Below are 27,475 nucleotides of genomic sequence, written 5' to 3' on the forward strand. Positions count from 1 at the left end.
GCGCCCCACCGCTGGTGGTAGAAGCACCAGTGGTCATTGGGCCGGGGGTTAGTGGGCTCTGCGGCCGGGCCTGGACTGGTTTGCTGCCGGGAGCGGGGCTGGGAGATCTGTGCTATGCTCACCTTTTTGGCGTTCCACAGCAAGTCCGCCCGGGCTGCCACCTTCCGGGGGTCACTGAAATCCGCGTCGGACAGCAGCAGGCGTATGTCCTCGGGCAGCTGCTCCAGGAATGCCTGCTCAAACATGAGGCCTGTGTGTCCCTCGGCCAGAGACAACATCTCGTTCATTAAAGCCGATGGAGGTCTGTCGCCCAAGCCATCCAGGTGCAGTAAACGGGCAGCCCGCTCGCGCCGTGAGAGTCCGAAAATCCTGAGGAGCAGGGCTTTGAATTCCGTGTACTTGCCGTCTGCCGGGGGCGACTGTACGAACTCCGCGACCTGGGCAGCTGTGTCCTGGTCGAGGGAGCCCACCACGTAGTAGTAGCGGGTGTCTTCTGAGGTGATCCGGCGAACGTGGAATTGGGCTTCGGCTTGCTGGAACCATAGGTCCGGGCGCTGTGTCCAGAAACCCGGCAGTTTCAACGAAACCGCATGAACAGAGGCGGCGTCGGTCATTTCTGGTCCAAAAATCGTTTGGACCGTCGGGGTCACCAATTGTAGCGGTGTGCTACAAACAGCGCTAAAATTACGACACGGAGTCGGTAACTGCAGTCGAAGGAAAAACTTTATTCGAAAACTTCAGCCTCACTTTTAAGCCTCTGTCAACCGGCCCCCCATGGCGAAGAGGCTCCAAAGCCCTGTGCTCGCAAACCCCCGTAGGCTATCTAATTGTGAGTCGGTTCGCATACGCTAGGAAATGAGCCGCCACAAAATAATCATTTTATGTCCTCTTCTTTCCACTTTCTTTATGTTATTAGCACTCTTACTTGTTCATGAATTACCTATTAAACAACTTCATTGAAGTCCAGTGGAAGTTTGAGAGTGCTATCTTGTTCGGCTAGTTCAAACCTGTTAGCTTTAATAATGGCATTTATATGCTTGTTTTAACTTCAGCCACAGTTTCTGGCAGGAGAGGCCTACAGAGAAAGGAATGTATTACGCCCAACATACTGGAGGAACTCAGCAGGTCGGGCAGCATCCGTGGAAATGAGCAGTCAATGTTTCAGGCGAGACCCTTCGTCAGGACATATGCAGTGTAATATGTATTAGTTCCTCTGGGGTGCAGAGGGGCTATTCTCAGTCAGCACTGCAAGTTGGTGCACTTTACAACAACTGTACGATTTACAACCATCAGGCTCCTGAACCAATGTCGATAACTTAATTCACCGCAACACTGAAGTAATTCCACAACCTACAGACTCACGTTCAAGGACTCTACAACTCATCTTCTCAGGATGATATATACACAGTTGATTCTAGCTAATTGCACCATTAGTTAATTGGGGCAGCCACTTAATTGGGGCAACCCTTAAAGCAAAAAAAAATTCCAGAAAATAGATTGGTGGATGCAATTGGCAAAGGCATCATATGAAGGCAGTCCATTATCTGAACTAGATGTCTAGGTGTTCCTCAGGTGTCAGTAATGGGACCGCTACTTTTCACATTGTTTGCAAATACTCTAGATAGTGGGATTGATGGCTTTGTGGCAAAGTTTGTGGATGATACAAAGATAGGTGGAGGGGTAGGTAGTGCTGAGGAAGCAATGTGATTGCAACAGGACTTAGACAAATTGGAAGAATGGGCAAAAAAGTAGCAGATGGAATACAGTGTTGGGAAATGTATGATAATGCATTTTGGTAAAAGGAACAATAGTGCGGACTATTGTCTAAATGGGGAGAAGGTTCAAACATCAGAGGTGCAAAGGGACTTTGGACGCCTCGGGCAAGACTCCCAGAAGTTTACAGTTTGACAGGTTGAATCTGTGGTTAAAAAAGGGCAAATGTAATGTTGGCATTTATTTCAAGGGGAATAGAATATAAAAACAAGGAGATAATGTTGAGCCTTTATAAGACACTAGTCTGGCCGCACTTGGAGTATTGTCAACAGTTTTGGGCTCCATATCTTGGAAAGGATGTGTTATCATTGTCAGGGAAGGTTCACGAGGGGGTTCGGTACTGACATGGATAGAAAATTGTTTGGCAGACGGGAAACATAGACTAGGGATTAACGGGTTCTTTTCAGAATGGCAGGCAGTGACTAGTGGGGTACCGCAAGGCTCGGTGCTGGGACCGCAGCTATTTACGATATACATTAATGATTTAGATGAAGGGATTAAAAGTAACATTAGCAAATTTGCAAATGACACAAAGCTGGGTGGCAGTGTGAAATATGAGGAGGATGTTATGAGAATGCAAGGTGACTTGGACAGGGTGGGTGAATGGGCAGATGCATGGCAGATGCAGTTTAATGTGGATAAGTGTGAGGTTATCCACTTTAGTGGCAAGAACAGGAAGGCAGATTACAATCTGAATGGTGTCAAGTTAGGAAAAGGGGAAGTACAAGATCTAGGTGTTCTTGTTCATCAGTCACCGAAAGTAAGTCTGCAGGTACAGCAGGCAGTGAAGAAAGCTAATGGCATGTTGGCCTTCATAACAAGGGGAGTTGAGTATAGGAGCAAAGAGGTCCTTCTGTAGTTGTACAGGGCCCTGGTGAGACCACACCTGGAGTATTGTGTTCAGTTTTGGTTTCCAAATCCGAGGAAGGACATTCTTGCTATTGAGGGAGTGCAGTGTAGGTTCATGAGGTTGATTCCCGGGAAGATGGAACTGTCATATGTTGAAAGTTTGGAGCAACTGGGCTTGTATACATTTGGAATTTAGAAGGATGAGAGGGGATCTGACTGAAACATATAAGATTATTAAGGGATTGAACATGCTAGAGGCAGGAAATATGTTCCCGATGTTGGGTGAGTCCAGATCCAGAGGCCACAGTTTAAGAATAAGGGGTAGTCCATTTAGAATAGAGTTCACGAAAACCTTTTCACCAGAGAGTTGTGGATCTATGGAATACTCTGCCTCAGAAGGCAGAGGAGGCCAATTCTCTGGATGCTTTCAAGAAAGAGTTAGATAGAGCTCTTAAAGTCTGATATGAGAGGACAGAAGGCCAGGGAAGGAAGAAAAGGGGGGAAGATCACCAGAGGAAAGGAATGGGCAGGCAAGGAGATAAGGTGAGAGAGGGAAAAGGGGATGGGGAATGGTGAAGTGGTGGGGATGGGGGTCATTACCGGAAGGAACTAATACATAGTTTTATAGCACTGTATGGGTAGTATTTTAATTTGCTCTGTACTTAATTTAAATACTTAACTCACTACTCAGTAGTTACTCTTTTTTATACCTTTTAAGCTATTTCTACAAAACTTTGGTTACTTGAGGCAGTCGCTTAATTGGGCCAAAATGAACTGGTCCTGATGTGTCCCAATTAATGTGTGTGTGTGTGTGTGTGTGTACACAAAGTCATCTTTTGCATATTGGTTATCAGTCTTCATTTATACATACTGTAGCTTTTTTCCCCACAGATGCCATTGAATTTTTTCATTGTTTCTGAGAATGCCTGCAAGAAAATGAATCTCATGGGTGTATATCATATGTACGTCCTTCAATAATAAACTAACTTTGACACTTCCTGCACTTTTCAAGAACTTCCATTGTCATTCTAGTGTTGCATCCTCATTACAAGTTTCCCAGTTTTGCATTTCAGAGCAATATTACTGTCTTCATCCCTCATTGGCTACACATTCTCTCTCTGTCGTCCAGCTCAGGTCTGATTCAGGAGACTTTAAGATCATCACCACCCCCTACACTCGAACACATAACGCTGACTAATATCTTATTAACAGTACCGGGGGTGGGGGTGGGCTGTAAGATCAAAAGTACTAGATTTCGGAGACTTCAAGTGATGGTATAGACCCCATCACTATTTGACTAACAGAATTGAAGCAGCAAAAAAAAAATCTGCTGTTTGGAAACCTGCTCCTCGCGTTTCCTGATCGCGAACCACGGAACATCTTGTGGGGAAGAGGTGTTAAGATAAAAGTTCCTGCTGACACATTCGGCTTTCTCAAAACAAAATTCAGTGAATAAGGCTAGCTGTTTAACCTTACACGGCTGCGATGCACTTTGCAAAACGCTAAACGTATTCATCTGTGTGCGTGTGCGCGCACCCAGGCGTGTGCCCAAGTCCTTTCTTCATGCGTCCCGTTTCTGTGTTCTCTGCAGTCGTAATTCAAAGATGAGCACCCTGCATGTCTGCTCGCCTGTCCTTTCCAGGGTGCTGACTGACCTGTTGAATCTTCCCGGTATTTTACAAGATCCTTGCGCTGTATTTATCCGGGACTTTTGACGGATTACCGCACGTTTCCCCTCTTACCTGAGACGTTTCCCTGTGACAAATCGCGCACATATATTAGAGATAAACGAAGACAATGGAACAGGTTCCAGACTGTTTGCTTCCTCTATACAAATTGATACAAAATTATATGCAATTTCAAAAAAAAAGTCCCTGGAGGTGTCCTCCCTCCCCTGCAACAATCCAGGGAGGAAACGGACTAATCGTCTTTAATCAGAAAAATTGGAACATTGATTTAAACAAAATCAGACGGCGAGATTTAATTATCCGGCCTAAGTAAAATGTATTTACAAGAGCTTTGAACCTTACAAACCATGCCTGAAATTAAATGATAGGCGGAATAAAGATTCTGAAGCGTGTGGGTGGCTGAGTATTCGGCAAATAAAAAAAGGTCCAGGTTCTGGTGAAGTGAGTCGTTCGGTTATATTTGGTCTGAGAGGAAATGAGCACATTTGACGAAAGAAACTCATCACAGGGTCTTCTGATACGCCTATTTCGCCTTTCCCTCTTTGTAACATACTGCAAATTTAAAAAAACAAAGCATAAACATAAAATAAACTCCCTACACAGCCTCTCTCCAGTAATATGCAAGAATTCGTTGCCTTCTCATGGCCCCGGCCCGAGGGCGCCGAACAAATGAAGCCTTTCGGGGGGTGGGGAGAGAGAGCATTCTCGGCAGAGTTGCCCTTTTAAACGCCGGAGGCTGAGGACCATCTGTCAACGTCTAAAGTGGGTGGGAAGGGAGTCCGCTGCAGCCAATCCTCTTTCGGATCAGTTTAGCCGCTAGTGTTTCTGTGCCGCGAAATTGCTCCTGCAAGTTTTTGTTAAAGCAGCCAGTGCACACAGTGGCTAGGCGGGATGCTTGTGCACTCACTACACACGCGTGTTCAGGAGGGTAAACAAGCAGGAGGGAAGGAAGCGCTTTGAGATACCTCATCAATTCCAGATTTCAAACGCAGCAGCGGATTAGTCCACACCGTGGACCTGAGAGGAGAAAGGCCTTTCTGCAAAGTTCATGCTTCTAGAACGGAACGTTGTCGCCTAGCCTGAGCACAGTCTTGTGCCTCTGAACAAAGAGGGAAGAGGATCATGTCTCGGTACAATGTGTGCACCTTGCTGGACTGGGCTTACGGGGGCGTGGACCCCCAGTTCGAAGGGAACGGGGGAGCGGAGTGCGCCGCTTTTCTGCCCCTGAGGCAGCGCTGGGCGGAGAGTATTGTCTTCGTGACTCTTTCTCTACTGGAGATGGCTGTGGCCATTCGCAAGATAAGGCGGCAGGAGCTGAGTATAGAATTCCAGCAGAAAAACGACAGCCTGGGCAAGAACCTGCTCTTGGTCGCCCTGTGCCTGACCTTTGGCGTTGAAGTCGGTTTTAAATTCGCCACCAAGACCTTAATTTATCTGCTGAATCCGTGTCATGTTGTCACCATGTTACAGGTAGGTCACCTGCAGCGATAAGATAGACACTTCATCGATCCCAAATGAAAACGGTGTTACAGTAGCCTTACAAGTGCACAGATAGAAGTAGAAAGAATATAAACTGTTACCCCAAACAGTTTAACAGGAGAATCATCGCTTCCCGGGCTCTAGATTGAGGGTAAAGCATTATAGGCTGAGGGTAAGAACTCATTTAGCGCTCTTTGGAGCAGAGCAGTTGTCTTAATTTATTACTAAAAGTGCTCCCTGTTCAGCCAAAATCGCTTGCAGAGGGTGAGAAACATTGTCCAGACTTGTCAGGATTTTCCATAGGGTCCTTTGTTCTACCACAGCCTCCAGTGTGTCCAGTTTGACTCCTGTAACAGAGCCAGCCTTTCTAAACAGTTCGTTGAGCATCACCTGTGTTGATGCCAATGCCCTTAGCACACCATGCATGGAAGATTGTACTGGCAACAACAGACTGGTAGAAAGTGTGAAGGAGAGGCTTGCATACTCTAAAGGACTTCCCTCTCCTCAGGAAGTAGAGGTGACCCTGGCCCTTCTTGTACACAGCCTCTCTGTTGGTGCTCCATTCAAATCCATCATCCAAGTGCAGCCCCAGGTACTTGTAGGTCCTCACCACATTCATGTCCTCACCATCAATAGTAACAGGGAGCAATGAAGGCTTCCTCTTGCTAAAGTCTGTCACCATCTCCTTTGTGTTACTGATGTTGAGCTGCAGATGGTTCAGCTTGCACCATTTGGCAAACTCCTCCAATTCATCCTTCTATCCTCCCTTTATACATCCGGCTATTGCTGAGTCATCAGAGAATTTCTGCAGATAACATGACTCAGTGTTGTATCTAAAATCCAAAGTAAACAGGAAAGGAGCCAATACAGTCCCCTGCAGGGACCCAGTGCTGCTTAAAGCCATGTCTGACACACAGCTCTGAAGCCGCACAAACCTGAAAACTGTGTGTTTATGTAGATTCAGTGGAAGTTAAAATGAGATGACAGAACTACAATGGTCCCATAAAGGCAACATAAATTTGCTAAGAGTAGTTGAATAGAATAGATTTTGCTTTCAAAGCAGGGGGCTCTTTACAGTGATTACACTCTTAAATTGGGCCTCTAGAAAGGAAAGTGAAAAGAGCGATGTAATAGAAATGAGAGGAATTGCTGGGAATTGCAGGTCAGGAAGCATCTGTGGAAACAAAGTTAATGTTTCAGGTAGAAGATTCTTTGTCAGAACTGGGATGGATAGAACACCCTGATGGGGTGCACCTCTGTAAGCAATATGATCTATGCTTCTTCCCTGCTCAACATCCAGTGACACAAAGTAACTTTCCTGGTGGAGCCGATGTCCACTTGCACGTCTTCAGACCCAGTGTGCTGCAGTTTGTGCTCCTCTACACAGAAGGGACTAGGAAAGACTGGATGACTGCTTTGCCTTTAGTCCAAAATGGAGGTTCCCAAACTTTTTTGTAATGCCAATAGACCCCTACCATTAACCAAGGGGTCTGTGGAGCCCAGGCTGGGAACACCTGGTCGAAACCTTCAATTTACTGGTGCTAGCCATTTTAACTCTCCATCTAGTTCCAACTCTGCCCTGTGTGTGATCTCCTTAACTTTATAATGGAACCCAGTATAACACCACACAAAATGGTGGAGGAACTCAGCAGGTCAGACAGCATCTACGGAGAGGACTAGAGCTAATGTTTCAGCCTGAGACCCTTCATCGGGACCAGAAAGTGGGAAGAAGCCAGAATAAGAAGGCTGGGGGGGGGGGGGAAGTGGTACAAATTGACAGGCATAGTAAAGTGAGGTCAGGGGAAGGTGGGCCGGGGGGGGGGGGGGGGAGTGAAATGTGAAGTCGGGTGGTGATAGGTGCAGGAGGTGAAGGACTGAAGAGAAGTGAATCTGTGAGTGGACCACAGGACAGAGGGAAGGAGGAGGGCACCAGAGGAAGGCGGTAGGCAGGTGGAGGGGTTGATGGGAGAGCCAGAAGGAGGAATGGGAAAAGAGAGGAGGAGGAGTGGGGAGAAATGGAATCAATGCTCGTGCTGTAATGTTGGAGGCTGTCTGGCCGGAGCATGAGGTGTTGCTCCTCCAACCTGAGAGTGGCTTCGTCGTGGTAGTAGAGGAAGCCGTGGATCAGAAAGATATTGGGCAGAGGAATTAAAACGATTGGCCACCGGAAAATCCTGTCTGCTGTAGATGGGAATGAACGTGCTCAGTGTAAGCATAACAGATGAAGGGACTTGACCTGAAACACCAACAGTCAACCCAAATACAACATTGACTGTCCATTTTCCTCTGCAGTTTCTGCCTGACCTGTTTGATGTCTCCACGATTTTCTGCTTTTATTTTAGTTTGCCAACATCTGAAACTTCAGATCTTTCTTTGCTATTCATAAATGCAAGTCTGCCTTTCGGTTTACTTTACCCTGTCAGCACCTTTAAGCTCATTCTCTCCATTTTCATTATAGAAGCAGATACAAGCTTACTCTGTTTCCTGGCTTCTTATATTAACTCTTTTGAACTTGTATCATATGTCAAACCTGCTCACCTTAGAGGATAATATTCTTCCTGAGTTCAGTACAGACCTAGCTCTGTATGCCTTGAGTATAACTTGATTCTTTTACATTTTAGCCCTTGAGAAAGGGGCCAATGTGCTCAGTTCTATCAGTTATTTTGTACACATCCATTTGTCTCCAATGTCTAGTGCTCTACAGTCACATGTAGGCAAGACTGGGTGAGGACAATAGATTTTATATCCGTGGACACAATTTGTAAGATTACTTAAAGTTTGTAATTATTGAACTACTTGCATTTCCCATGGTAGGATTTAAATTATGCCTCAAGTCCAAATATTGTCTGATAGCCTAGCAACTTAACCACTCTGTTAGACTACTATATAGTTATTAACATAGAATATCAGTATTTGTTAACCACCCTACATGGCACAATATTCCTTCCTGTTGCATCAATGCATCCTGTTTCACCAGAATTAGAGCTGCAAATTAGATCTCTAAAGCTTTGCTTGACTAGAGGTCATTAGTGTTAAAATGTGGTGCTTGACCAGAGTTTCTGTCATCAGTGTTGAAATGTGGCAGCAATTTACAGAGCAAATAATCTCTTTATTTTTTGGCAGAGGAATGAATGGTGGCTGGGACTTCTGCTTTTCGAAGTAGTGCTATAAAATTGTATTTGTTAATCTGAAAGATTGGAGTCTCAGTTTAATGTTATTATGCAAACATGTTCACTATTTGAATTGTTCACAATGGCACACCCTTAGGTTCTAATCAAGATAAAAATAAGCATTGCAATAACTATTTATTTGCTGATGATACTTAAGTTCTCAGACATTTAGTCTAGGGAAGTGAAGGAGGAAGATATTAGTGTCTGACTAAGTTAATGTAAGGTATTCAAAAGGTGACATCCATCATTAAGGACCCCCACCTCCCAGGACATGCCCTCTTCTCATTACTACAATCAAAGTAGAGGGGCAGGAGCTTGAAGACATACACTCAAAGTTTAACAGCTTCTTCCCCTTCTTCATCCGATTTCTGAATAGACAATGAACCCATGAACACCATTTCACAATTTTTGACATCTTTTTGCACTTTATTATTAAAAAAAATCTTTTATTATAATTTATAGTATTTTATGTGTTGCACTGTACTTCTGCAAAACAACAAACTTCACAACAAGCGTCAGTGATAATAAATCTAATTGTGATTCTGAAAGCGTTTGGGGGAAAATTATTCCTTAGTGCAGGGCTAAATCAATTGGATGTTATGTCAGTGTAGAAGAGGAAGATGAGACTAAATGGAAGTTAGAATTGGATAAGTGTCCTCCTGTTAGGTGGCAGAAGATGAAGTGTTCATGGCCATTAATGGGCCTAAATAACAATGAGGATTTTGAAATTATTGCATGGGGGAAGGATTGTATGCCTGATGGTACAGATAATGACAGAGTACAATGTAGTCTGAGATCAGTGGGGCTGGTCTGAATGACAGAGGTTCTGGTTGTTAAGGAGAGCACAATGAAATAAAAAAACTTGAAGTGCTGAGAGGGGGATACGTTGGCAAGATGAACCAGTTAACACTTCAGGTTAGAAATGCTTTGGAGGAAGGCGCCATTACTCTGCCTGAGTTAATCCATGAATCCTGCTTGCACTTTCAAGAAGTTCCTCTTTTTTACTGATGGAAGGACTAATTGATCAGTTAACAAGGGTTTAATTGATCGAAGGACTATTGGTGGATCAATATATATATAATGGTTGGAAATGGTATTTGCAGCTCTAAAGATGGTCAAACAAATGTGTTTGATGTAACAGTCATTTGCAGAAAGTAATATTGTGTCACAAAGTGGACATGTTTATATTTCATGTTAATAACTAGTAGCAGTTTAGTAAAGTGATTGTTACTGGACAATATTCTGGACTTGGGAAATGAATTTGAATGCCACCATGGGAAACTTGAGCAATTAAATAACTGGAGTTTGAGTAGTCTTATTAATGATAACCATGGATATAAAATCCACTATCCTCACCCAATCTTGCAATCTTAACCGACTCTCAGTTTGAGGATGGTCAATAATATTTTGCTTTGCCAACACTGGCCATATCTTGTGATAAATAAATAAAACCACTGTAACATAAAGTTGACTTGCAAATTACCTCCCTGTACTGTCTTCAATATAATTTTATCTTTAATCACCATCACCTATTACAGTTTTCTGTACCATTGCTTATTTTTAGCTTAACTTGGTAACCGCTAAGTAGTTTGAGGATTAGGCTGCTCTCCCAAGAAGAATCAAGTTCTTAGATGTAATTTTGCTCTAAACCCAAAGTTCACACAAGCACCCTTTCCAAGAGAGAACTTGCATAAAAATTGGACATGAATTGCACTTCCAGGTTTTGGTTCAGGAATATTGTTACAAGTACTGGTATGTCAACTAGGTGCAAAGTAAAACATTCAGAATAAACCAGTCAGCACAGCTTGAAATGATAGTGAGATTGTGGGCTAGAGCGGTAGGCCAGCGGTGGTGGGAGGACTGTTTGCATTCAATGTAAAGGGATTAAAGAGATTAGTCTTATTTATCAATGTACATCGAAGCAAGCAGTGAAATGATCGTTTGTGTCAATGACCGACATAGTCTGAAGATATGCAAGTGTTGCCACATTGCAAGCACTAATTCGTACGTTTCTGTTCACCCTGAAGAAATCTATGTGGCCACGGAGAGAACGTACAAACTCCATACAGACAGCAGTGGGACTGACCCAGAGTCACTGGCAGAATAATAATACCCTTGCGCTAACTGCTACGATACAGTGTCAAAGCATAGTAATGGGGCATGAGGAAAATCACTGAGCACAAAAACATGCACATAAAAAAAACATGAAGCAACACACACAAAATGCTGGAGGAACTCAGCAGGTCAGCCAGCATCTATGGAATTTGACGTTTCAGGCCAAGACCCTTCACTGGGACTGGAAAGGAAGGGGGAAGACGTTGGAGTAAAATGGGGGGGGGAGGGGAAGGAAGATAGCAAGAAGGTGACAAGTGAAGCCAAGTGGGCAGGAAAGGTAAAGAGAGAGGAAGGATTCTGATAGGAGAAAGTGGACCATATGAAAGGGGAGGAGGAAGAGGATCCAGGGCAAGTTGATAGGTAAGTGAGAAGAGTTAACAGGTCAGAGTAGGGAATAGAAGAGTTTTTTAACTAGAAAGTAAAATAAATGTTCTTGCCATTAGGTTGGAGGCTACATTGACAGAATATAATAATTAAAAACAGAATGCATAAAAACAATAAATATAAAAATAATCGCATTTAAACACAATCCACAAGTAACTGTTTGAATGTGGCTATATATACAGCATTTATAAATATATTCAACCCCTTTGGAAGTTCTCATGTTTCATGGTTGTACAACATTGAATCACACTGGATTTGATTTGGCTTTTTTTTTGACACTGATCAACAGAAAATGACTTTCATGTTGAAGTGTAAACAGATCTTTACAAAAGTGATCTAAATTAATTAGAAGTACATAATACAAAATAATTGATTGCTTAAGTATTCACCCCCCCCCCCTTTAATATGACACACCAAAGAATGTGGCATAGCTGTAATTCAGCCTTTGAGGCTGTCCTCAAAAACAGTGACGTGCACGAAGGGCACTAGTGAGGGATGCCACCAATAGACCTATTATAACTCTGGAGAAGTTGCAAGCTTCAGTGGCTGAGATGGGAGAGTCTGCACATTTAACAACTGTTGCTCTGATGCTTCACTAGTCGCAGTATTATGGAAGGGTGGTGAAGAGAAAGCCTTCATTGGGGAGAAATAAAACTTTCATGATGTCTCAGTTAGATTTTGCCAGAAGGCAGGTGGGAGACTCTGAAATCAGTTGGAAGAAAGTTCTGTGGTCTGATAAAACCAAAGTGGAGCTTTTTGGCCATCAGACTAAATGCAATGTTTGGCGTTAAGCCAAACACCGCACATAATTAAAAACACACCATCCCTACCATGAAGCATGGTGGTAGCCACATCATGCTGTGAGGATGCTTCACTGCAGCAGGCTCTGAGAGGCGTGTGAAAGTGGAGGGTAAAATGAATGAAGCAACATACAGGGAAATCCTAGAGGAAAGTCTGCAAGAGAACTGCAGCTCTTGAGAAGAATTGTTTTCTAGCAAGACAATGACCCCAAGCATAAAGTCAAAGCTGCACAGAAATGTCTTAAAAGCAACAAGTAATGTCCTGTAGTGGCCAAGTCAGAATCCAGACTTTAATCCAATTCAGAATTTGTGGCTGGACTTGAAAAGGGCTGTCCCCTCACGATCCCCATGCAATCTGAGAGAGCTTGAGCAGTTTTGTAAAGAAGAATAGGGAAAAATTGCAGTCCAGATGTGCAAAGCTGTTAGAGAACTATCCACACAGACTTAGACTGAAATTGCTGACAAAGGTGCATCTGCTAAACACTGACTTGAAGGAGGTGAGTAATTATGCAACCAATTATCTTGTTTTTAATAACTCTAATTTGTCCAATTTGTAGAAATTTGTTTTCACTTTGCAACAAAAGATTATTTTCTTTTGATCGGTGTCAAAAAAGCCAAATTAAATCCATTGTAATTCAATGTTGTAAAACGATAGAACATGAAGACTTTCAAGGTGAATACTTTGTATAGGCACTGTACATATAATTAGGTTGTATACATAGACTGTATATGCATAATGTGATGCTAGGACAAGGGGTGGGTGTGTAAGGCAACTGATAGGAAATGATAAAGTGACAAAGTGCTCTTGGCAAGAAGAGGCTTGCAGCCAGGCACAATAATACTGTGACTGTGTCAGTATAGGTTATTTGTCTTCTCTGATAGATATGTTTTCTGGATATGGTGAGTTATCCACATTCCCAAGGTCTTCCAGTGAATGTTTATTGTCAGTAATGTGATAGTGTAGTGGAGGTAAGTTGGTGGAAGATCCTTGTTTTGAGTGTTATGTATGCTTCAGTAAATGATTTTGACCTCCAAGTATGACCAAATACCAGCATGGTCTTGGTATATGTGGGTCTTTTCTAGGACTGCAGATTGCTTTTACAACAAGGAAGAACCTGCACATATCTTCTGTGGTCTGTTCAGTTACTTGTTAGGATCAGAATCTGTTTTATTGTCACTAAAATTAGTCATGACTATTATTTTCTTTTGTGGTGACAGGACACTGCAGGCATAACATAGTATAATAAGTTGTAATTAAATAACTAGTGATATTGATGTATAGCAAGATAATGTTCCTGGGCCATTCATAAATCTAGTGGCAGAGGGGAAGAAGATCTTCCAGGACTACTGAGTTTGGGTCTTCAGGCTCCTGTACCTCCTCACTGGTAGTAATGAAAAGAAGGCATGTCCCGGATGGTGAGGGTCTTGAATGATGGATGCCACTGCCTTGGGGCTCTGCCTTTTGAAGGTGACCTTGACATTGGGGAGGCTTATGCCTATGATGGAGCTGGCTGAGTCAACAACACTCTGAAGCCTTTTACAATGTCATGCATTGGTGCCTCTATACCAGATGATGATGCAACCAATTAGTTTGCTGTCCAGGGTACATCTGTATGTAACACTTACCCACAGGCTGGTATATGTCTAGGGGAAAAAGGGATCCAGCCACTCTCCAACCCACCTCCCGTACACGCAGGTGCTGTGAGAATCGAGTTTACGCCTCGAGCCCGCCAACAGTATCAAATCCACAACAAATACCGTTATGAAATACACTTTAAAGAGTTTACTAAAATTAAAAAGAGTAGTAAGCAATACAATATATATACACAAGGAAAAAAAACAAAAGGCGCCACTTATCAAAGTTCAGTCTGTTTAGTGCACTCGTTGGAGCTCAATCAACGAACCAATCGACCCATCCGGCCGTCGCACCTGGGACCACCCCGGTGGTCTTACGAGCAGTCCAGCACAAGTCCACCTTCTTCCATGTCTTCCTCGGCCTCCCCCAAAAAAACCCGCGAAAAACCCCTCCCCCAAGTTCCCAGCATCACAAGACACAATGACATTCCCCATTGATTAACAAATGAATACAATTACCATATCAGCCATTCTAAAGTGAAACAACGGCTAGAGAAACACTTATCCGACAAAGAAACATTCCTACTTGTAACAAACCAAAGAGGCCATTTTGAGTAACATACCCAGGACATTGTACATTCTCTCCCCACCAGCAAATGTCATGCCCTCATGGCATTACTAGAGGTCCCCAAAGCTTCTCGCAACACACAAAACCCAACCCAGGTGCAGAAGGCAATGACATAACTACCCAGAGCAGTAGAAATCACACTCGGTTCTCCCGGTACCACATATGTCAACCGCTCCGGGGGGCGCCTAATCCTCTGAGATCTCCATACCCCTTCTGCCCCACTGGGCTCCCTCGTCACCTGCGAACCCACTGTCTCGGACACCCCAGGTCTACCTGACAGACCCGCACCCCCTTCCTCACAGGGGTCCTCCCTCACCCGAGATCTCCCCGGCTCACGCTCATTCTCTCCCACCAATGTAGTCTGCCTCTCCATCTGACCCTCAAGACCTTCCCTCCTCTCACCCAATTCAGTATGGGAAGGGCCAGGAGCCTCCTCTCCTGGTACTGGAGCACTAGTGAATGGGAACAGGACCCACTCATCTGAGTCGTCCTCCTCTGAATCGGTAGCCATTCCCGAGTGAGGGACCCGTCCCCGCTCTTCAGCAGCGGGCTCTTCCCGTTCTCCGCTCCCTCGCAGAGTCCTTGTACTGGGCGTAACCTCCCACTCGGGCTCCTTATCCACCTGCACCGCTTGACCCAGTGGCAGCAGGTGATTCCTATGGAGTACCTTGATAGGCCCTTTTCCATCCTCGGGTTTCACCCGGTAAACTGGCAGGTTCGGCATCTGGCTCTCTATTACATAGGGGCTGGCCGCCCATCGATCTGCCAACTTGTGCTTACCAGGGAGTCCCAAATTCCGTAAAAGGACCCGGTCGCCCGGTAATAATTGTACAAACTTCACCTTTCGATCATACCGCATCTTATTCCGCTGATTTTGTTTGGTAGCCGCCGCCTCGGCCAACTCGTACGCCCGCTGTAACTCCCTCTTCATGTCGGACACGTACTTTAGATGGGACTTCCCGGGAAATTCACCCACTCCACCTCCAAAACACACGTCAATGGGCAACCTCGCTTCCCGCCCAAACATCAGATAATAGGGTGAATACCCTGTAGCCTCATTGCGAGTACAATTGTAACAGTGAACCAATTGTCCAATATGACGACTCCACCTGCTTTTCTGCCCAATCTCCAGCGTCCCAAGCATATCCAACAGGGTCCTGTTGAATCTCTCTGGCTGAGGATCTCCCTGTGGGTGGTAAGGGGTAGTCCTGGATTTCTCAACCCCAAGCATAGTCAGTAATTCCTGGATAAGGCGGCTCTCAAAGTCCCTCCCCTGATCACTATGGATTCGCCTGGGAAGGCCGTAATGCACAAAGTACTTCTCCCATAGCACCTTCGCCACTGTCGTCGCCTTCTGATCCTTGGTGGGAAATGCCTGAGCATAGCGAGTGTAATGATCGGTGATGACTAATACATTCGCGGTGTTGCTGGTGTCAGGCTCAATCGACAGGAAATCCATACATATCAGGTCCAGAGGTCCCGCACTCTGCAAGTGCGACAGTGGAGCCGCCAACGCTGGCAGGGTCTTCCTCTGGATGCAACGACGGCATCCCCTACAGTATTCTTCGACGTCCCCCCTCATCCGGGGCCAGTAGAACCGGTCTTTGAGTAATCCATATGTCTTTTCCACCCCCAAATGTCCAGAATCATCATGTAAGGCCTGGAGTACAGTCTGGTGATACTCCTCTGGCAGGACCAGTTGCCAACAGCGGGGTTGGTCCGGAGGCGTTGTTACCCGGTACAAGATTTTGTTCTTTAACTTCAACCGAGACCACTCCTTCAACAACAGAGGCACATATGGGTGTTTCGCCTTCTCAGCCAACGCCCCATCCCCCTTCTCGACCGCTCTCCACACTGTGCCAATGCCCGGGTCATTTTGCTGAGCAGTTGCCACTTCCCCCGGACTCAGTTCCGGCAACTGTTTAGTCCCCAGAGCGGTCAGGTCACAGTAAACTAGGGGTATGGCGTCGTCAAAAACCCCCAAATGGTCCACGGCTCGTTCCAGCCTCCCTCTTCCCTCGGCCTTCACGGTGATAACAAACTGACACATCGCCTTCACTCCAGGGGCAGGGACACTCTCCCACTCCTCGTCCTTCTCCTCCTCCCCCGGCTCCCGACGAGACAATGCATCCGCATCGATATTCTTGCTTCCGGGGCGGTACCTCAGGCTGAAATCATATACCGACAATGCCGCCAGCCACCGATGTCCTGTGGCATCCAGCTTCGCCGAAGTCAAAATATAAGTGAGAGGATTGTTATCCGTTCTCACCTCAAACTTGGCTCCGTAAAGGTAATCGCCCAGCTTGTCCACCACCGCCCACTTCAGCGCCAGGAACTCCAACTTGTGAGTGGGATAGTTTCTCTCCGATGGCGACAAGCTTCGGCTGACAAAGGCTACCGGCCTCAATGCTTTGCCATGCTCCTGGTACAGAACAGCCCCGAGACCCTCTCGGCTGGCATCCGTGTGCAGCACATATGGCTTCTGGGGATCGGCAAAAGCCAACACCGGGGCCTGGGTCAGTGCCCTTTTCAAAGATCGGAACGCCTCTTCACATTGATCATCCCATCTCGAGCCAAAAGGTTCCGCCGGGTTCCAGTATCCTCCAGCATCCTGCCTCTGGTTCCCCGTCCTCTTCTTCCCCACCGGGGGATAGCCACACAACAGCTGAGTTAACGGGTGACACACTTTGGCGTATCCTTTCACAAATCGCCGGTAATACCCACAGAACCCCAAAAATGAGCGCAGAGCACCCACTTTCTGGGGTCTCGGCCAGGTGGTCACAGCCTCTATCTTGGTTGGATCAGTAGCCACTCCCTCTCGCGAAATGATATGGCCAATGTAGTTAACCGACGACTTGCAGAACTGGCATTTGTCCAGGGAAAGCTTCAACCCTTCTTCATTAAGCCGGCCCAACACCTTCAACAGTCTCTCCTCATGTTCCTCCAAAGTCAATCCAAACACTATCAAATCGTCCAGGTACACCAGCACCTCCAACAGATTCATATCCCCCACAGTTCTCTCCATGAGCCTCTGGAAGGTGGCTGGGGCTCCGGATATGCCTTGGGGCATTCGTTCGAACTGAAAGAACCCCGGTGGGCAGATAAAAGCGGTCTTCTCTTTATCGGCCGCACTCATCGGGATCTGGTAATACCCACTTCTTAAATCCAGCACACTGAACCACTTTGCACCGCTCAGGCAGGCCAACGCATCCTCGACTCTTGGGACAGTATATTGATCAGGGACAGTTCGCCGATTCAACGTCCTGTAGTCAACACACATGCGCACTCGCCCATTCTTCTTCCGTGCCACCACTATTGGGGACGCATAAGGACTTCGAGACTCAGCTATGATTCCGGCCTCCTTCAACTTGCACAAGTGCTGTCGCACGTCCTCAACATCTGCCGGAGCCAGCCGCCGGGATCTCTCTCGGAACGGGGTGTCCTCCGTCACCCGGATGGTGTGGCGAGTGCTTTTGGAGCAGCCAACATCAAACTCGCCCCGAGAAAAAACAGCTTCCATCTTCAGCATCTTCTCCACTAGCCTGCGTTTCCACTCCGGCGACACTGGGGAATCCCCGAAGTTAAAGGCTTCAGCGGTCAGCTCCCTTCGATGCTCCGATCCCTCCCCGTTAGGGGTCCGCACTGGTGCGCTGGACATTACCGTCACCGGGAACAGATGTGCCAGCGGCATTCCCCTCTTAAAGGTGATTTCTCTTGCCGTGGTGTTCCTGACACTTATAGCTATACGCCTCGCATGTACCACCCCTGGTCTCTGCACTTCGGGCCTCACCAGCGCCCCCGCCGGAAATCGTGTCTCCCCTTCAAGATCGTCTGGGGCATCTACTAACAGGGCTTCTCCTGTCGGCACTCCTGGGAATCTGGGGGTCCCCATCACTAGTGCTACCTCCCCTGGTTGGATCACCTTGGGCCTCGCCTGCGTACACCACACCGTCCCTCGTTTACACTCCGGGTCCAGCCCTTGGGAGGCAACCCCTTCTTCGAACACTGCTCGAAACACTGGATGCACCGAGAGGGTCTCCAGAAAGTCTTCCCCCCCTTTCTCCTTACAAGCTCCCAGGAGCCGTCGCACAACTGGGGAGTTAGTCCCCACCAGGAGGGCAGCACCACCGGTTTCCACCGGGTCAGGACACACCAACACCAACGTCTCAATAGCTTCCGACACTCCCACATCGCCCTCCGAGAACTCCAATCTCACCGATAGGTACCCATCGTACGGGTAGTCACCCTCGCTCACACCCCAAATCTGCAGGGCGTCAAATGGTGTTACGGGCAAATGCTTTAGATGTTGATTGTAGAAAGACCGGTACAATAAGGTCACCTGCGATCCAGTATCAAGAACGGCTTTTGCGTAAACTCCCTCTATCCGTAGACCCACACTGGCACGGGGTCCTACCAGCCCATCCGGAACAGAGGCGTGGGCACCCGGTGGTCCTCCGGCTGATCTCTGGGAACGTGTTCCTCCAGAGGCTCCAGTCCATTCCCTCACTGAGCCTCTCCTAAGTTTCCCCGACACCTCTCCCTTCTTAGTCGCAGGGGGGCTTGTCCTCCGCGGGACTCCTTGTCTCTCACAATCCCACCTAAAGTGACCCTCCTCTCCACAGCTATAGCACACACTGCCGGCTGCCCCTCCTCTCCCAGGACGGCTCCTGCTCCCAATCCACTGCACTGATCGCCCCTGAGAGTAGGTACCTCCCCTGTCCCTCCCCTCCAAAGGGGGTTCCCTACTCCCCGGGGGTTTGTCATTCCTCCACTCAGCCACCACTTCCTGTATCGCTGAGGATCGCTCCCGCAGGCCCGTGCCCCTTTTCCGCCCCAATGCTCTCTCTTCCTCTCGCACCTCTCTAATAAGTGGCCCGAAGGATGGAGGGGGACCTTTCCTATAAGCCTGCCGGATAGTCCACGCCACCTTGTCCTCCTCCAGAGAGCCACTGAATAGCTGACTCATCCTCACGCTAGCCACGTCAGTCGCCTTCACTACCCCTCGGCGCCGCAGCCCCGAGAGCATCCCCTCCATCCTAAATATATACTCGGAGAGCTTTTCCCCTCTCCATTGTTCCAGGCGTTGAAACTCTGCTAAAAGCAGCCAGGGTTCCCCTGACAACCCAAACGCTCCCTCCAAAACTTCTAGGCAGTCTTCCACTGAGGCCCCAGGCTTCTCAGCTTTCAACTCCCGGATGGTTGTGGCTGCTAAACCCCTCAAACTTCCCAGCAATCGCTGCCTCTTCTCCTCCTCTGAACCTGGCCACTCCTCTAACATCAAAGACGTATGCTCGATCCAGGTCTCATAGTCCACCTCCCCATCCGGAGTAGGCTTGGCTCCGGAGAACACCCCCAGCTTCAGCCGTGGCCTCTCGGCCACCCCCACCAGGGAATAAAGTGCGGCTGCCAGCTCCGAGGCTTCCACCCTACCTGGGGAGCGGGGCTTAGTCACGACTCCCTCCTCCCACCTCCCTTTACTAGTGCCGGGCACCTCTCTGGGGTCCACCTCTAGCTCTAACTCCTCAGCCTCATCCTTGTAGAAGTGGAGCCCCCACGGGCCCGCCTCCCCCGGTACACTGACCGTCGCCGGCAGTTCCACCGTCCTGACTTCAGTACTCGTACGAACCAACACCCAGCTAGACCCCACCTCTTTACCACACCGTCTAGCTACCAATTCTACCTGCCCAATACCCTTCACCGAACTTAAACCCCGCACTATCACGTCTCCTGAAACTCGAAAATCCACTCCGCTCACTACGCATGCGTACTGTACCGGTACATCTTCAAACTGGCACCAACAAACAAACTTATCTCTGTCCATCTTCCTCTGCTGCCTGCGCGATTCCACAGCCCCTGACAATCCAATCCGGGACGAGCACCCCACAAATGTAACACTTACCCACAGGCTGGTATATGTCTAGGGGAAAAAGGGATCCAGCCACTCTCCAACCCACCTCCCGTACACGCAGGTGCTGTGAGAATCGAGTTTACGCCTCGAGCCCGCCAACAGTATCAAATCCACAACAAATACCGTTATGAAATACACTTTAAAGAGTTTACTAAAATTAAAAAGAGTAGTAAGCAATACAATATATATACACAAGGAAAAAAAACAAAAGGCGCCACTTATCAAAGTTCAGTCTGTTTAGTGCACTCGTTGGAGCTCAATCAACGAACCAATCGACCCATCCGGCCGTCGCACCTGGGACCACCCCGGTGGTCTTACGAGCAGTCCAGCACAAGTCCACCTTCTTCCATGTCTTCCTCGGCCTCCCCCAAAAAAACCCGCGAAAAACCCCTCCCCCAAGTTCCCAGCATCACAAGACACAATGACATTCCCCATTGATTAACAAATGAATACAATTACCATATCAGCCATTCTAAAGTGAAACAACGGCTAGAGAAACACTTATCCGACAAAGAAACATTCCTACTTGTAACAAACCAAAGAGGCCATTTTGAGTAACATACCCAGGACATTGTACATGTAGAAACTTGCTCGAGTCTTTCATGACTGCAGTGAAGCCTGGCAGGATAGGTGAATGTTCTTCTTGTGGGATGTGGGAAGGCAGGGAGGCCCTCAGTGTCCCTGACGACTACAACTGCGAGAAGTTCAACTGGCAATCCACATTAAGGAGCTGGAGCTCAAACTGGATGAACTCCAAATCATTCAGGAAGCTGAGGGGTTGATAGGTAGGACATATTTAGAGATGGTTACACCCAAGGTGTAAGACACAGGAGACTGGGTGACAGTCAGGAAAGGGGAAAAGAGGTGATGGAGCCAGTGCAGAGTGCTCCTGTGGACATCCCCCTCAAAACAGGTATATCACTTTAGATGCTGTTGGAATGGGGGAGAGGGGGTGGTGGAGGGGTTGACCTGGCAGAGAAAAGTCACAGTGGTCTGGTCTCTGGCACTAAGTCTGGCTCTGCAACTCGGAAGGGGAGAGAAGAGGCACACTGTGGTGATAGGGGGATCATTAGGTAGAAAACGGACAAGAGGTTCTGTGGGCGAGAACAAGATTCCTGGACAATATATTGACTCCCAGGTACCACGGTCCAGGATATCTCGGGATTAAGTCCTAGGTCTTCTTGAGTGAGAGGGTGAACAGCCAGAAGTTTTGGTCCATGTAGGTACCAAGGATAAGTGACGAGGTTCTGCATTGGGAATTCAGAGAGTTGCGTGTTAAGTTAAAGGGCAGTACCTCCAGGGTTGTGATCTCAGTGAGGTCAGAACTAGGAAGATTATAGTTTAATACGTAGCTAAGGAGTTTCTGTGGGAGAGAGGGCATAAGAGTTTTGGATCTTTGGGCTGTCTTCAGCAAAGGTGGGATCTGTACAGGTGGGACAGTTTGCACCTGAACTGAAGGGGGACTAAAACCCTAGTGGGGAAGATTTGTTAATGCTGCCCAGTGGGGTTTAAAGTAGCGTTGCAGGGGGATGGGAACCAAATTGCCAGAACTGTTAGTGAAGAGCTTGTGGAGGCAGAAGTTGGTAAGACCTCAAGGTTAGGAATCAGAAGGTTGAGCATGATGTGACTATTGTCCTGAGCTGTGTATATTTCATTGCAAGAAGCATCAGAATAAATATCACTGGCATGTGATGTGAAATTTGTTAACTTAGCAACAAGAATTCAATGCACTACATAATCCAGATGAGAAAAAAAAGTAATAAATAAAATAAAAATAATAAATAAACAAGTAAATTAATTTCAGTATAAGTATATTGAATAGATTAAAAAGAATGCAAAAAACAGAGATACTGTATGTTTTTTAAAAAGAAGTGAGATAGTGTCCAAGGATTCAATGTCCATTTAGGAATCGGATGGCAGAGGGGAAGAAGCTGTTCCTGAATCGCTGAGTGTGTGCCTTCAGGCTTCTATATCTCCTACTTGATGTTAACAGTGAGAAAAGGGCATGCCCTGGGTGCTGGAGATTCTTAATAATGGAGACTGAATTTCTGAGAGACCGCTCCCTAAAGATGTCCTGGGTACTTTGTGGGCTAGTGCCCAAGATGCAGCTGACTAGATTTACAACCTTCTGCAGCCTCTTTTGGTCCTATGCTGTAGCTTCTCCATACCAGACAGTGATGCATCCTGTCAGAATGCTCTCCATGGTACAACTAAAGAAGTTTGAGTATTTCTGTTGACATGCCAAATCTCTTCAAATTTCTAATAAAGTATAGTCGCTGTCTTGCCTTCTTTATAACTACATCGATATGTTAGAACCAGGTTAGATCCTCAGAGATCTTGACACTGAGGAACTTGAAACTGTTCACTCTCTCCACTTCTGATCCCTTTATGAGGATTGGTATGTGTTCCTTCGTCTTACCCTTCCTGAAGTCCACAATCAGCTCTTTGGTCTTGCTGATGTTGAGTGCCAGGTTGTTGCTGCGGCACTATTCCACTAGTTGGCATATCTCACTCCTGTACACCCTCTCGTTACCACCTAAGATTCTACCAACAATGGTTGTATCGTCAGCAAATTTATAGGTGGTATTTGAACTATGCTTAGCCACGTGGTCATGTGTATATAGAGAGTAGAACAGTGGGCTAAGCACACACCCCTGAGGTGTGCCAGTGTTGATCGGCAGCAAGGAGGATATGTCATCACCAATCTGCACAGATTCTGGCCTTCCAGTTAGGAAATCGAGGATTCAACTGCAGAGGGAGGTACAGAGGCCGAGGTTCTGCAACTTCTCAATCAGGATTGTGGGAATGATGGTATTAAATGCTGAGCTATAGATGATGAACAGCATCCTGACGTAGGTATTTGTGTTGTCCTGGTGGTCTAAAGCTGTGTAGAGAGCCATTGAGATTGCGTCTGCAGTTGACCTATTGTGGCAACAGGCAAGTTGCAATGGGTCCAGGTCCTTGCTGAGGCAGGAGTTCAGTCTAGCCATGACCAACCTCTCAAAGCATTTCATCACTGTCGATGTGAGTGCTACTGGAAAGGCAAATGGTCGTGCTAAAGTGAGGTAGCTGGTTTGCAAACAAAGGCATTTGTAGTGAGGAGAGGCTATTGGTATAGCAAAATTGCCATCAACAGGTTGAGTTACAAAGTAAAAGGTGGACAAAGTTGAAAAGGCTGAATACAAGATTGAAGATGTCATAGTTGAGTATTTGCAATATACAAAATAGCATAGATGAACTTGCTGCACAGTTGCAGTTTGGTGTGTATGATGTAGGTGTAAAGGGGATTTCTTCTTTTTCTTTGTTACTGTGTATGTTATTCAAAATGGCTTCTTTGTTTTGTTAAAAGTAGGAATGTTTCTTTGTTGCGAGAGAGTGCTGGAAGCTTGTTTGGGTTAAAATTTACTGATAACGAGAATTGTATTCCTTTGTTAACCAATTGGGATTAATGTTGTTCTTCTGAGTCTGTAAGCTATTGTTGGCGGGCTTTTGGGGAGATTGGCGTGAGAGGGTGAGAGATAGGATGCGATGCTGTAAACTGGGGGAGGAATGGACCTCAAGCGGGGGATCCAAGGTCAGGAGGTACCCCGAAGAGAGGAGATGAAGCTAGATGTGCTTGGTTGACCACTTCGGAGGGTCCTGAGCTGCGAGTCGAGGAGTTCGGAGGGGATCGAAGACTTCAGTAATTGAGTTCCAACGGTTGTGCACGAAGTGGTTTGGACTTTGATAAGTTTGGTGCCTTTTCTTTATTTTTTTTCCTTCATATATACTGTATCGTTATTAATCACTTATAGTAATCTTTATAAACTGTAATCATTTAATCACATATGGTGTACTGTCTGTTTTTGGGCGAGGCGGGGACATCACACACCATCCACACAAGCTGATTACCCAGTTTGGCGGGGCCGAAGGCCACTCCCCCTAGACGAGAACGAGCTGAGCAAGCCTGAGGCGACATAGAGGGTTACATAGGCATCACTGAATCATGGCTGAAAGAGATGATACCTGGGAGCTTAATATCCAAGGATACACATTGTATTGAAAGGACAGGCAGACAGACAGGCAGAGGGGGCAGAGTTGCTCTGTAGGTAAAAAACTGAAATCAAATCATTAGAAAGAGGTGACATAGGGTCAGATAGTATTGAATCATTATGGATAGAGCTAAGGAACTGCAAGGGAACCCCCCCCCCCCCCCAATGGGAGTTGTATACAGATCCCAGACAGTAGTAAGGATGTGGCCTACAAATTACAAAGTGAGATGGAAAATGCATCCCAAAAGGGCAATTTTACAATAGCCATAGGGGACCAATTTGCGGGTAGACTTAGAAAAATCAAGTTGGTGCTGGATTCCAGAAGGGGGTATTTCTAGTATGCCTATGAGTTGGTTTTTTAGCGCAGCTCATGGTTGAGACCACTTGGGGATTCAGCTATTCTGGATGAGGTATTGGGCAATGAAATTTGAGAAGGAGAAGCTAAAATCAGATGTATCAATATTACAGTGGAGTTAAAGGAATTACAGAGGCATGAGAGAGGATTGATTAGAAAAGAACACTGGCAGGAATGATGGCAGAGCAGCAATGGCTGGAATTTCTTGGAGAAATTTGGAAGGCACAGGATATATACATCCCAAAGAGGAAGAAATATTCTTAAGGCAGAATGCACCCTCTGAAGAGAGGGTATATAATAGAGCAAAAATTAGTGGGAAGTTAGAGGAGTGGGAAGTTTTTAAAAGCCAACACAAGACAGCTATAAAAGTCATAATGAGGGAAAAGATGGAATTCGAAGGTAAGCTAGGCAATAATATGAATGAGGATACCAAAAGTTTCTTCAGTGTAAAAGAGAAGCGAGAGTAGATATCAGACCACTGGAAAATAATGCTGAAGCAGTAGTAATGGGGAGAAGGAAAAGGCAGATGAACTGAATAAGTATTTTGCATGAACCTTCACTGTGGAAGACACTAGCAGTATACCAGAAGTTCAAGAATGTGAAGGGGCAGAAGTGTGTGAAATTGTCATACGAGGGAGAAGGTTCTTGAGAAACTGAAAGGTCTGGAGGATGGGTCACCCAGACCAGATGCTATATACCCCAAGTTTCTGAAAGAGGTGGCTGAAGAGTTGTGGAAGCATTAATAATGATCTTTCAATAGTCAATTGATTCTGGCATGGTTCCAGAGAATGGAAAATTTTGCATATTGCAGTCCCCAATGACTATTGTAAAGTTGCTTTTTGACGTGCATTTTCTATCTCTTCTAATTTGTAGACCACATCTTTACTACTCTTCTTACCCTTGCAGTTCCTTAGCTCTACCCACAATGATTCAACACCTTCTGGTCCTGTGTCACCTCTTTCTAATAGTTTGATTTAATTTTTACCATCCGAGCCATGTCACACCCCTCTTCCTATCTCCTGTCCTTTCGATACTACGTGTAATAAGCTTCCAGCTATCATCTTTCATTTCTTTTCATAAAAATATCTCACTTGGTAGTAGAAACTGCTATTAACATTTTGTTTTGAGGCTTGTCCTGTTCATCTTCATGTCAACCTGTATTGTATAGTTCAAGCAATGAGGAAGACAATCAAATGGAAGTTCAGCTTGTTGTAAAATGGTTGTGACCTCAGAATAAGGAAGTTTTGCTGCAGCTGTATGGAGGGAAGTAGGTGTGAGCACACTGGGAGAACTGTCTACTCCTTTATTCTCCTTACCTAAGAAACAATGTGTTAGTCTGGATGTTCACTGGGGTGATTCAGTGGTTGAGAATAGAAATGGTTACCCAACTTCAGGCTTGGTTTCTTGGGTTCAGATTGGGCATGTCCAGATTGAATTAAATTTTGCATCTGATCATACCTCTACGATAAAGAGTGAGTCAAGTGTTCAGATACAAATTAAAATTCAACCTAGCCATGGCCAATGTGAACCTGCATAAGCCAGAGGACTAGTACTTCAAGACTATGACAGGATTAGGCCAGTTGGCCCATCAGTTATTTTCTGCCATTCAATCGTAGCTGATTTATTTTTCCTCTCAATGCCATTCTCCAGTCTTTTTTCCCATAATCTTACTTATTAAGTGCCTATCAATCTCTGATTTAAATATATTCAATGACTTGGCTTCCACAAATGTCTTTGGTAATTAATTCCATAAATTCGTACCCTCTGGCTAAAGAAATTCCTCCTTATCTCTGTTCCTAAGGGCCATCATTTTATTCTGAAGGTATCCCCTTTGTTCCTAAACTGTCCCACTATTGAAAACATCCTCTGCAAGTCTTCTCTATCTAGGCCTTATCAGTATTCAGTAAGTTTCAACTCTACTCATTCTTCTACTTCAGCAAGTGCAGTACCTGAGCCAACAAACATTAGTGATTCACAGAGTCATAGAAAACTACAGCACAGAAATGGGCCCATCTAGTCCATGTTGAAACATTTAAATCGCTTACTCCCATTGAACTAAACCTGGAGCATAGCCCTCCATATCCCTGCCATTCATGTACCAATCCAAACTTCTCTTAAGCATTGAAATTGAATTCACATGCACCAATTGTGCTGACAGCTGGTTCCATACATTCATGACCCCCTGAGTGAGGAAGTTTCTCTCATGTTCTTAAATTTTTCACCTTCCACCTTAACCCATGACCTCTGATTGTAGTCCCTGCCAACCTCAGTGGAAAAAGCCTGCTTGCATTTACCCTACTTATACCCCTCATAATTTTGTATGCCTCTATCAAATCTCCTCTTAGTCTTCTATGTTCAAGGGAATTGAGTTCTAATCTATTCAATCTTTCCATATAACTCAGGTCCTCCAGACCTGGCAACATCCTTGTAAATTTTCTCGGTACTCTTTCGACCTTATTTGCATCTTACTTGTAGGTAGGTGACCAAAATTGCACACAATACTCCAAATTAGGCCTCCCCAACATCTCATACAACTTCAACATAACATCCCATCTCCTGCACTCAATACTTTGATTTCTGAAGATGAATGTGCCAAAAGCTTTCTTTATAATCTTATCTATCTGTGACACCACTTTCAACAAATTATGTATTCCCAGATCCCTTTGTTCTACCATACTCCTCAGTTCCCTACTGTTCATTGTGTATGACCTATCCTGGTT

General features: G+C 45.9%; 1 protein-coding gene across 2 annotated transcripts in view; it reads left to right on the forward strand.

Annotated features, from left to right (window-relative positions):
- Nucleotides 1-5,124: 5,124 nt before the first annotated feature.
- Nucleotides 5,125-27,475, forward strand: part of LOC132397999 (transmembrane protein 164) — a 159,898-nt gene continuing 137,547 nt past the window's right edge. For both annotated transcript variants that reach the window (XM_059976872.1, XM_059976873.1), the window contains exon 1: nt 5,125-5,780. In XM_059976872.1, the coding sequence (XP_059832855.1) occupies nt 5,433-5,780 (348 nt within the window). In that variant the 5' untranslated portion in view covers nt 5,125-5,432. The remainder of the gene's footprint in view (nt 5,781-27,475) is intronic.

This window comes from Hypanus sabinus, chromosome 8, assembly GCF_030144855.1.
Source record: "Hypanus sabinus isolate sHypSab1 chromosome 8, sHypSab1.hap1, whole genome shotgun sequence".
Lineage (NCBI taxonomy): Eukaryota > Metazoa > Chordata > Chondrichthyes > Myliobatiformes > Dasyatidae > Hypanus > Hypanus sabinus.